General features: G+C 40.6%; 1 protein-coding gene and 1 long non-coding RNA gene across 2 annotated transcripts in view; one reads left to right on the top strand and one right to left on the bottom strand.

Moving 5' to 3' along the window:
- Positions 1 to 3,259: 3,259 nt before the first annotated feature.
- LOC144589573 (uncharacterized) lies at positions 3,260 to 7,325 on the top strand. Its single transcript, XR_013545751.1, has 2 exons — positions 3,260 to 5,033; positions 5,073 to 7,325. It is a non-coding gene; the product is annotated as an uncharacterized LOC144589573 (long non-coding RNA).
- A 1,105-nt stretch (positions 7,326 to 8,430) lies between these two features.
- CFAP210 (cilia and flagella associated protein 210) overlaps positions 8,431 to 12,021 on the bottom strand; it is a 13,465-nt gene continuing 9,874 nt past the window's right edge. The window contains exons 7-9 of the mRNA XM_072981628.2: positions 10,900 to 11,092; positions 9,605 to 9,769; positions 8,431 to 8,914 (exon numbers count right to left, since the gene is read on the bottom strand). Of these exons, the coding sequence (XP_072837729.2) occupies positions 8,576 to 8,914; positions 9,605 to 9,769; positions 10,900 to 11,092 (697 nt within the window). The 3' untranslated portion in view covers positions 8,431 to 8,575. The remainder of the gene's footprint in view (positions 8,915 to 9,604; positions 9,770 to 10,899; positions 11,093 to 12,021) is intronic.

Raw genomic sequence — 12,021 nt, 5'->3', positions numbered from 1 at the left:
GATCAGGGAGTTCTGTAAACAATGTGATGTGTGTCAAAGGCAGGGGAATAACCGCGATAGGACCAAAGCAAAGTTGTGCCCTTTGCCTGTGATTGACACTCCGTTTAAATGCATAGGGGTGGATATTGTGGGACCTTTGCCCAAGGCCACAAAGAGGGGGAACAGGTTCATCCTAACAATTGTGGACCATGCCACAAGGTATCCTGAAGCCATACCCCTGACTAACATTGAAACTAACACAGTGGCCGATGCTTTGGTGGGGTATATGTCCAGGATGGGATTTGCCTCAGAGATAATCACAGATTTGGGCGCATCGTTCACATCAAAGCTCATGAAACGCTTATGGCAGATCTGTGGAATTAAGCACAAGGAAACCACTGCTTATCATCCTGAAAGCAATGGGTTAACTGAGAAGTTCAATGGGACTCTAATGCGCATGATTAGGGCTTACTTGGCAGAGAATCCAAACAATTGGGACCAGAAGCTGCAATCCCTTTTGTTTGCTTATCGGTCAGTGCCACAAGCCAGTACCGGGTTTAGTCCATTTGAACTTCTATTTGGGAGACGGGTGAAAGGGCCCCTTGATTTGATAAAACAAAATTGGGAGCAGATCACCCAGGATGACCCACAAGACGTTGTGACTTACATAGACACCTTGATGAATGACCTAAAGCGAAATCTAGAGCTGGCAGCAGAAAACCTGCAAGCGCAGAAGGTCAAACAGAAAACATGGTATGACCGCAAAGCTAGAGAGAGGCACTTTGACCCAGGGGAGGAAGTGCTTTGGCTTAGGCCCTGCAGAGAGAATAAGCTGCAGCTCAAATGGGCAGGACCATATAGGGTCATTTCCAAGATGTCAGATCTGAACTACCTAATAGAGCAGGAGGAGAACCAAGCAAGGAGGGTGGTTCATGTGAATGCCCTAAAACCCTACTACAGAGGGGAACAGAGGGTTCTATTTGCTATAAAAGCAGCTGAGAGTGAGGAAGCTGAATTACCCTTCTGGGAGGGTAGAGGGGAAGTAAAATACAACCCAGAGGAGGTAAAGATCAGTCCTGCACTCACCCAAGACCAGCAGCAAGAATTAAAAATGCTGCTTAGGAAATATCAACAGGTGTTTTCCAACAAGCCGGGGATAGTGAAGGGAGTGATGCATCGGATCCACACAGGGGATGCACCCCCGCAGGCAGTATCCCCATACCGAGTAACGGGACCCTATAGGGACAAGGTGCGGAAGGAGCTGGACGAAATGCTGAGGGAGAACATAATCGTCCCCTCTTCTAGTCCTTGGTCCTCTCCGATAGTCCTTGTGGACAAGCCTGATGGGAGCATTAGGTTTTGTGTTGATTACAGGAAATTAAACCGTGTAACCACTCCTGATGCCTACCCAATGCCCAGGCTAGACAACCTGATTGAAACCATAGGGGGTTGTCGGTTCATCTCATCATTGGACCTGGTAAAGGGATATTGGCAATTAAGAATTGATCCCAGGGATCAAGAAAAAACTGCCTTTTGCAGCCCTTTTGGTCTCTATGAGTTTCGAGTCCTGAGCTTTGGTCTCAGAAATGCACCAGCCACATTCCAAAGGCTGATGGACCAGACCTTGGCAGGGCTCAGTGACTTTACAGTGGCCTACATTGATGACATAGGGATCTTCAGTAATACCTGGGAAGATCACCTGATACACCTGGAGTTAGTGCTGCAGAGGTTAAGTGCAGCAGGGCTAACAGTAAAGGCCAGCAAGTGTCAGCTGGGTAGCCCAGAAATAAAATACTTAGGTCACATGGTAGGGGGAGGAATGATAAAACCCCTGGAGGCCAAAATAGAAGCTGTTCGAGATTGGCCTAGACCCACCACCAAGAGAAAAGTCAAATCATTTCTTGGGTTGGTGGGCTACTACAGAAAGTTCATCCCGAGGTTTAGCGAGATTGCGACTCCGCTGACCGATCTGACGAGGAAGAAGGCTGATGACCGCATCCCGTGGACCAGCGACTGTGAGGCGGCGTTCCAGAGGTTGAAGGAGGCGTTAATCAACTATCCTGTCCTGCACGCTCCAGACTTCGACCGGGAGTTTATCATCTACACCGATGCGTCTAACAGCGGGGTAGGAGCAGTTCTGTGCCAGGAGGATGAGAATGGTGACCAGCATCCAGTGTCCTACCTGAGTAGGAAACTTCAAAAAGGTGAGAGACATTTGGCAACCGTGGAGAAGGAGTGTTTGGCCATAGTCTACGCGATCCAGAAGGCCAAGCCTTACATCTGGGGAAGACATTTTGTTCTGTGTACTGACCATTCACCATTGCAATGGTTAAAGACAATGAAAACCCACAATAGCAAACTTATGAGGTGGGCTTTAAACCTACAGGACTATGACTTTGAAGTGAAGGTGGTCAGAGGGTCAGTGAACTGTGTTGCTGACGCCTTATCAAGAAGACCTGAAGACTGAAGACGGCGAAAGAACATGGACTATATGTATATAATGAAAACAAAAAGTTAAAATGTACCTGGTTTTGAATTTGGTTGGTATTAATAAAGGTAAATTGATGTAATGTATATGGTAAATGTTTAAATGCCTATTTGAAATGTTTAACTTAGAATGTAAGTAAGTATAATATGGTAGGTATAATTGGTGTTGTGTGTTTTATACAGGTTGTTTTTTTGGTGAAAAGCACGTTAGCTTTCCCCCTACAAAACAACTTATAAAGAGGGGAGGTGTTACATAACAGCACTGATGTTACCTGTCTGTCATGGGTTTGGAGGGAAAGTTCCATCCTATGGGGAGTGGAAGGCGGGACATCAGGAGGAGGGGCTGTACTGTATAAATATGTGATGCCTGTGTGGTGAAGGGAGATGCTGAGACAGACTGTGAGACACTGGGTTGGGACGAAGCAGCAGCTGGGGAAGAAGAAGCTGTTGTGGGAGTCTGGGTGTCTGACAGGGTACTACTGTGTGTCAGAGTACCAGCCTGAAAGGTTCAGGGGTCTGTTGGTTAGCCAGAACTGATGGGTTCAGGGTCTGTGCTTTAAGTTAAAGGTTCTAGGTGAACCAAACTGTATGCTTGTGTGTGTGAGAATAAGCCACGTTACTTTATTTTATTCACCTGATTGTTTTATTTACCCTGTTTGTATTTAAAATAAACCTTATTCTTTTATTGTTTAAAAATCCATCCCTGGTCTGTGTGACTTATTATAGGGAATGGTTGGTGGCAGCTTAGTAACTGTGTGATAGACCCCAGTAGGTCTGGGTTTGTCACAGACACCATAGATAACCAGCTGGCTTTCATGGACTCTGCAGGCTTAGGAATAGAAATCTACAGAAAACCTACCGACACTGATCAATACATGCAGTTTAACCCTCATCACCTATTGCAACACAAACTAGAGGTCATCAGAACTAAACCACAGAGCAAGAAACAACCCCACCTCCACAAAAGCCATAAAGAAGGAAGATGGATATCTGAAGACAGCCCTTAAAGGCTGTGGATATCTAAAATGGGCCTTTAACAAGGAGAATGGAACAGTCTGAGACCCAGAGCCGATGTAAGAACCTGGTCTTTCCTTACATGGCGGGTGTGTCTGAAAACACACCAAAATTCCTGTGCACTTCAAACTTATGAACACATTAAGGCAGAGACTCGCCCACCCAAAAGACTGGACACCAAAACACAATAGGAGCAATATAGTATGTGCAGTCCAATGCAAAGAGGAGTGTTCTGAGCTCTACACTGGAGAACTCAAACAGCCACTAAACAGGAGAATGGTTGAACACAGGAGGGGCAACGGCTCAGGATCACAGTCAGCAGTGTTCCTTCATTTGAAGGACAAAGGACACTCATTTGATGACCAAGATGTACTCATTTTGGACCAAGAAGACAGGTGGTTTGAGAGAAGGGTCAGGGAAGCCATACATGTGCATACAGAAAATCCCTGACTCAAGAGGGGTGAAGGCCTTAGATACAATCTGTCTCCTATTTAGCATGCTGCCCTTTCATCCTTCTCCAGAAAGATCAGAACCACACACACCAGAAAGACGACTGTTAACAACTGTTAACGACCCATGACAATGAATTGAGAAACACTGCAGAAGTGGGATTATCCCTCACCCCCAGTCCTTTGCCCTTCTAAGGAGCCTATTCAGACCAGGGGGAAGTGAAACCAACCTGGACGATATACTAGAGGCCTCCTATCAACTCTTCTCAGACTGAAGAAGCTACTTGGATGAGTAGCAAAATGTTTCTACCATAAAGTCCAGTTGCCATGACTCAAGATGGTGAATCACTGTTTTGAGCTCACCAGCCTGTTGATGATTCTCATGCAACTGAATGCAAGATCCCTTAAGCCATTGGTTCCCAACCTTGAGTAACCCAGGTGCTCTTGGACTACAGCTCCCAGAAACTCTGGCCAGCACAGCTGGTGGTGAAGTCTTCTGGGTTACCCAAGGTTGGCAGTCACTTCCCCAAGTCACTGCTTCCTAATACTGTAAATGTATATATTAAAGATGTGACCTGGCGTTGTTAATGTTCAAAATTACTTTCCAGTAATTTTTAGCTTTCCGTATTTGTATCTTATGAAGCAATCTAGTGTACCTTATGCCCTTTGTTCAGATATGCTGTACTTAACCCTTCACTGTGACAAGGCAGTATTCAAATCAGACTTATTTTCTGCTCAACTTTCTATTAAAACCAGGGTGTTGTCTTGGTCATTTATTCTAGCTTGTTTGTTCTCAATCTTAAGATGGCATTTCCATACTTTATGGTATGACCTTTTCATCTATTATAAGGGTCACGAGAAAGGTCTGTCAGTATCTACTCTGCGCTTTTTGTGCCTCCTATCAAGCTGTCTTATGCATTGTTTTGGCTTCTGGTGTTAACTAAGGTCCATGTGCCGTTACATTCTCCATGACCTCTCTCCATTAAATTATTTTCCCAAAGCATACATATGAAGACCCCTCCCTCAGCCTAAGACAGGGTATTCCCCCTCCCCTGCATTAAAAACTTCTATTCCCCCCTCTCAACCTTTTGGATCCAATGTAGGGTCATAGTTTAGTCATTTGTTTTCACATTAGGTGTTAAGAGTGATTTCAGTGAGGCTTTTATCATGCTATCACTAACCTCATCCTCTGGCGTTTAAGGCGATGTTGTCCTCCACTAGCCACGTTTGTTTTTCCACTACTTCCACCTTTTTCCTTACACAAGAAAATCTGATGAGAATAGCTGTGTAATACTGTATCTTCTTACTGCTAGAGTAAGGAACCCTCTGTCTAGAAATGTTCCAGATGTTTGAATTCAGGCATACCTCTTCAGATGAACTGCATTAGAGCCCTATCATTGTCCGATGCCATCTACACTGCCTCTGGGTAAGTAACTCAGCTTGGTATTATCCTATATATAGGATCATCATACTTCCCAGCTGCAGGTTCCATTGGCTGAATCAGTCTATCACAGTGATTCTTAACCTTTTTGAAAGAAACACCCCCTTGAGGCATTGAGGAAGTTATCATCGCCCCCCTCCCCGCGGTGATATCTTATTTATTTGTTTGTTTATTTGTTTATTTGTTTATTTATTTAAGACACTTAAATCCAATGACTCCTGAAAACAAAATTCAATTCCAAGAAAATGAAATGCCCCCAAAAAGTAACATTTAATGATTTAGTTGCAAGCGAATTTTAAGACTCAAAAAGAAATATAAAAAGGGCATAAAAACAAACCGCAGTGCAGGAACTAAAAATTTCAAGACAAAAACTCTGAAACTAAATTAAGATTGGAGGAAAATATATATTCATGCACATTGTAAAAAGGCTGCAGCCATCTTCACAGGTTTGGCTTGCTCCAGTGCCCCCCTACCGCCCCCTTCTGCTCCAGCGCCCCCACGCCGCCCCTTTTCGTTCTACCGCCCCCCTGAAAAATGAAATCGCCCCCTGGGGGGCATTATCGCCCACGTTAAGAACCACTGGTCTATCATATTTCCTCACAGAGCTGCTGCACTTGTCTGTGAGGAACTGAGCAGGAGGTGTGTGCACCTCTTTGTGTGTGCTTCATGAAATCCATTTCACCCAACTCTAAAATCTCCTGAATATTGTTTTGCACAGAAATGGAACTAACGTGTCTGTTTTGAAGATCATTCTACAAACCACAGTTGCAAGTTTCTCCTCACTTCAAGCATAACAAGATGCTATGATTCATTAACCCAAAGGTCTTCAGTTTTAGTACATAGAGAAGCAAGGAAAGGACAGTATAAGGGCACAAGGCTTATTTTACAGATTTTAACTTACTGAGCCAAGATATGCCTGAATGGAGCCAAAAAGTATCTAGTTTAATGACAGCTTATTTAAATATTGAGCGATCCAGTGAAAAACAAGTATGCCATTTGGTGTTCATTATTAAAAAAATAGAATACTTCCTGACTTCAAATGAAGCATGAAATGTAACAAGATATGTGCAGATTGTGTGTATGAGTTATGTTCTGCCAAATTGCATTCAACTTATGGAATCTTAATAGGACTTTCAAGGTTTGTGAAATTTTAAAGGTTATATGAGTGCTGCTTCCCACCGAGTTTCCATAGATTATCCAAAAAGCTTCCCTGTGTGGCCTTGGGCAAGCTACATGGTCCCAGTGTGCCCTGACTTTTGAGTACTATATATTTAGAAAACCTTGGGACAAGTTGCCATAAGTCAAAACTGACTTGGCCGCAAGTGGCTGTTACTACTACAGTAAGCAGACCTATTAAATTAGTCTTCAGTCCATGTATTCAAAGTGATGTTTGCCACAGCAGTCAATTTGCAGCACTGGATCTTTGTACTTGCTCTTTGTATGCAAGTCTAAATATTAAAAGACGGAATGTTTGCATTCATCATGGTTCTGAGGATAGGGAACATACCAGCCTAAAACTTTGCACTATATTGCAACAATTGATCTTTTTTTAAAAAAAGGAACATGCAGAGCATGTTTATAACATGTTTGTTTATAACAAGTTGAAATGATTTTTAGGTTGTGTTTAAGAGTCCCTTTAGCATATACCTCTGTAAAGCTGTACAGAAAAATATATCTGTGTTAACTTTGGTGTGTTTTCTGTAAAAAAAAATGGTTATAGACTGTACCTGAACCATTACACTGTAGTGACTGGGTGCGTACTCACAGATCTCTTGGAAGATATGAGTATTCTGGATAACAAAATAGTTCTCTGTGTTACCTGAAGAGTGTGGAAATCTGTTATTTTGAGATAATTTTGTAGTCTGTAAAGCTTGGCTGAGATGAGCAGATGAACATGCTTGGAATATGCTATGGAACATGCAACTTACCTATTAAAAATATTTTGAGAAACTAAATGCCATTTTGACACTCTCTTGTATCACTATAGATTCTATTATTTACGATAATTGCTGGGACACATCGTTGGCTAACCAGGAATGTTTTATCTATAATGGGCTATGGACAGAGCCCCAGGAACATGTACAAAAGGATTTCTGGGTGATTTGAAGTAGACTTTCAAAGAGTTTCTCTCTGTGGTTTCACAATAGCAGTGACAGAAAGAACTCATTTTCTCCTTCATTTAAGTTAAAATGAAGAATACAAGGGGTAATTGTAGATTTGTACATAAAAGACTTTTAGGTGCCAGCTCCATTTTTAGTTAACTAAAAACAGTTAAAATTGAGGAGGGAGTGGTACATTCTCTCTGTTAAGAAATTGCACAGGGAATGCATGTTACTGAAGATTGTATGACATTTTAGGAGCAAATGGGGCACTTTTAAAAAGTCTTATCATAAAAATGACTCAATTTTGAGGACAGCATTTATTTTAAATTTGCAATCCACAATAGTTTGCCCAACCTTTTTATTTTGCATAGATAACCAGACACTTGTTCTTTTTATGTTCAATCAACAATTTTCAGTTCTAGGTTTGCCTGACCTATAAAGCAGAGAAGAACAGCAGATGCAAGGGAAAAACGGAGGATAGGAGGAAAGAGGTCTGAACCTCCTTCCTCTGGTTGGATCTCCTCTGCAGCCCCAAATCTCACTCTCGCACATCTGGTTTGCCAGTCAAGTGGAGGATGTTGCCACCTAGTATTTTCCCCTGCCTGTGGCTCCCCATTTTGCATGGTAGAGGTGAATAGATGATCGGAAATCTCAGATTTGGGACTAAATGGCTGTTTTCAATCTAAAATCATATATGGAAAATGAAGAGCAAGTAGTTTCATCACAAGTGTAAATTCTTACTGGCATTCAAATCTGAGCCTCCTTGACAGGAGCTGGACTCAGTGATCCATAGGGCCCCTTCCAGCTCTGCAGTTCTAAGATGATGGTGAAGAGTAGAATTAGGTGTAAATACAGCAGCAGAAATTCATAATTTCTAAACTGGTTTTTCAAAATATCACTACAGATCTTTTTCTATTTTTCAAACCTGGTAATTAGGGAAAGTAAAGATTTACACTGCTTGAAAATACTACACATCATTTAATAAACAGTTCTTGAAATTTTTGTACAAACATATTTAGACACAATCTTCACTATAGTATCAACAATTTGCTAATTTCTTATTCTTCCATAATGCATTCTTTTAAAGATTCAGAATCCTTTTTTTACCATGTAAAACCTAATCGTGCCTTAGTATGATTATATCCATGTTCATTCAAGAGTTTCATCTCTTGAGCTGTGTCACCTATATAGGGTAGCTTAGTGTCATGCTTGTCACAGGACTGAAGCCTCTCTCTTTGAACTAGTCCAGTACTACCAAGACTGCCTTCATTTGCTGCTCTAATAAGAGGGTAAAGATTCCGAGTGGTCTTGGATGTATCGTCAATCACTTTCTTTGCATACTCCTGGAATTCCTGCTCCTTCCACAATGCAATATGTTCTTTTTGTCTAGCATATTCCAAGTCCTCTTGCTTCTCACGCTTTTGTCTTTCAAACTTTTCAGCCTACATTGGACAGGAAGAAAAGTGTTCCCAGCAAATAACTGTATAATACATTTAAACTTCAACTGTCAACTTCAAGAAATCCTGATTCCCAACTCTGTTGCTATCAATGTGTAATAAATCTAGCATAGTTATAAAACTAGTTGGGATAAATAATAAACACGGGATAAGGAACACTATGGTGCAATGAGGTCAATAACTAAATGTGCCTTCATTTTAACGGCTTGAAATTAGATTAGAGGCCATTACTGAGCAGTGCTCCTGCATAAACCCAGCTGAAATGAAATACTGTTTTATGACAACACTGTTACTAAGCTGCTACTTCCCACCTGATGTTTCTGAACAGGATACAAAATCAAACTTTTTTTTTTTTGTTTAGCTCCTGGCCCATTTAGCAGCAAAAGAACCTGATATGAAACACATGGACCATTCAGAGTTGATTGCTTTGCTAACAAGACTACAAGTTACTGTTAGTTCTAATAACATCTGTGCCTTGGAGTTTAAAAAAAACATAAAATCCCACAGCCCTCTTTCTTAACAAGCTGTGAGCTGGGAAGCTTACAGTAGTGATGAGAGAGAGCTAATATACAAGTATGATCATTTGCAAAGGGTCTCATAATGGAACACTAATTTTGAAGTGATTTTAACAAGTAACAGATTAATTCCTATAGCAGCAATAATTCCCATACTTACTATTTGCATGACATGGACTTCTTGCAATTTTAAGTTTGCACAATGATTTCTATGTTTCTTATCTTTCTCCATCTCTTGATAGATCCTGTCTGCTTCCAACTGTCCACGAAGTATTTGCTGAGCTTCAAGTTTCCTCTCTTTCTCTTTCTCTTCCTTCATTTTTATCTAGAAGAACACAATCCAATTCATATCTAACAGAAATAAAATCTGATATCCTGCTAATAGAATGATGATGATAGAATTGGCAATATTAGGAGCAACATACATATTATACCAATATTTAGCTCATATATAGGTTTTTGGTTAAAACTTGTACAGTATCTGTTATATAATACCAGTCAAAGAGTGTTTTGAATTTAATCATAACAACAATTATTATTATATTATTAAATATTATATTCAATATTATTATACCAATATTTAACTGACAGGTTTTTGGTTAAAACTTTTATCTGTTATTTGATGCCAGTCAAGAACAGTGTTTTGTACTTTCAAATAATAATATTTATATTGCACACTACACCAGAGCACATTCCAGTAAAAACACTAAACACACAAACACAACCTTTAACAACACTAATAAATGTGTGAGTTTGTACATCAACATAAAATTCCTTGTAATAGGCAGTGATCCAAAAAGAATTAAACTAGCACAAACTAGTTAAAATGTTCTAGTAAAAATACACTGGTCATTCACCCCTCCTTACACCTGATACCTATGGTTCCAGATTGAACATACAGATTTTCAAACCTCGCCTAAATTTGTCCAACTATGGTTTCATATGAAGGTACTGGAAAAGAGAATTCCAGAGTTGGAGCCAAGTGAGAAAATGCCCAAAGCTTGAAATTTGCCACCTTTGCCAAAGGAACCAACAAAAGTCTGGCATCTGCGATGTGTCCTCTTAAGAGGAATGTGCCAGGCCACTGGCTCTACTAAACAATTAGGGCAAGGAAATTGTAGGGCTTTAAATGTCCAAACAAGGGTTTTACAATATGCCCCTGAACCATTAGGCAACTAATGCAGTGCCCTATGACGATGGGAAACAAAGGAATAACACAGTAAATTTAAAACCACTTGTACCATGCTATTCTGTACCAGGTAAGAGGACAGAGTGAAGAAGGAAGACCTGCCAAACGTACTGATCATTACAGACTTCTATTCTAAAGCACATCCTGCTAATTTTAACGGAGCTTGCTTTTCTGCAATTTGCTCAGAATGACCATGTCATTACACTGGAGCTTCTTTTCAAAGACTAGCTAAAAAAGAATAGCAAGAGGGCGTGGATCTTTCTTACCACACCAATTCTGTGGTCTCTGATGGATTCTAAATCAGCTTTATTCTTTTCTTCTTTTGCTTTGCGTTCTTTCTCAAGCTCTTCTTCTGTCTCTGCAACTTCTCTGGCAATGCGCTCGTCTTCATCATCCACTTTCTTTTTCATGTATTTAAGCAGACGATTGCTAATATTCTCTCTCTGTTCCTCCATTAACCTGCAACAGTCCATCAATGAGTTCAGTAATTCCTTAACTGTGTTCTGCAAAAGGGTGTGAGGTATGTCATGACTGCTGGTTACTTGCACTATCCATGTAAATCACAGAAGGTTCCGATTCAGCACTCATGCCCCATCTCTGCCATCAAGTGTATGAGTGGTGACACTGTCCTGACAAATAGACAAGATAATTCTTTGCAAGTCTCAGTATAGCTGACTGATAACAGTGGTACCTCGACTTACAAACATCTCTACTTATGAACATTTCGAGTCACGAATGGCTCCGCTCACAAAATGTTGCTTCGACTTGTGAATGCAGCCTCGACCTATGAACCAAAAAAACCCTTTCCTGCCCTTTTTTGACCTAAGTTCATCTTAGGTCAGAAGAAGAAAAATAATTTTAAAAAAATTTCCCCCTAGTGGTAGAGTACGGATTAACCGGCTTTGCATTAGTTTCTATGGGAACTAATGCCTCTACTTGCAAACAGCTCCTCGACATACGAATGAAAAACAGCCGGAACAGATTAAATGGTTTTCAATGCATTCCTATGGGAAATTTTGCCTTGATTTATGAACTTTTCGATGTACAAATGCTGTTCCAATACAGATTAAGTTCATAAGTCAAGGTACCACTGTACAGGGATATCCATGAAATACTGCCATTCCCTGCCCATTATGCTGAGATAAAATGTCTTTATGAGCACAGGAACAAAGCATGTTTCCAGCTTTAATCCAGAAATAAACTATGACCCCAAAGTCACAGAAAAGTCTATGACTTCAAAAGTCATAGAAAGAGTTAATTACTATAGCCGCCTAGAGTGGTCCGGTGGGCCAGATAGGCGGGGTATAAACAAACAAACAAACAAACAAACAAACAGATAAATATATATATATATATATATATATATATATATATATATATATATATAT

This window comes from Pogona vitticeps, chromosome 1 (assembly GCF_051106095.1).
Source record: "Pogona vitticeps strain Pit_001003342236 chromosome 1, PviZW2.1, whole genome shotgun sequence".
Taxonomy (NCBI): Eukaryota; Metazoa; Chordata; class Lepidosauria; order Squamata; family Agamidae; genus Pogona; species Pogona vitticeps.
This window is presented reverse-complemented; position numbering and strand designations above follow the sequence as displayed.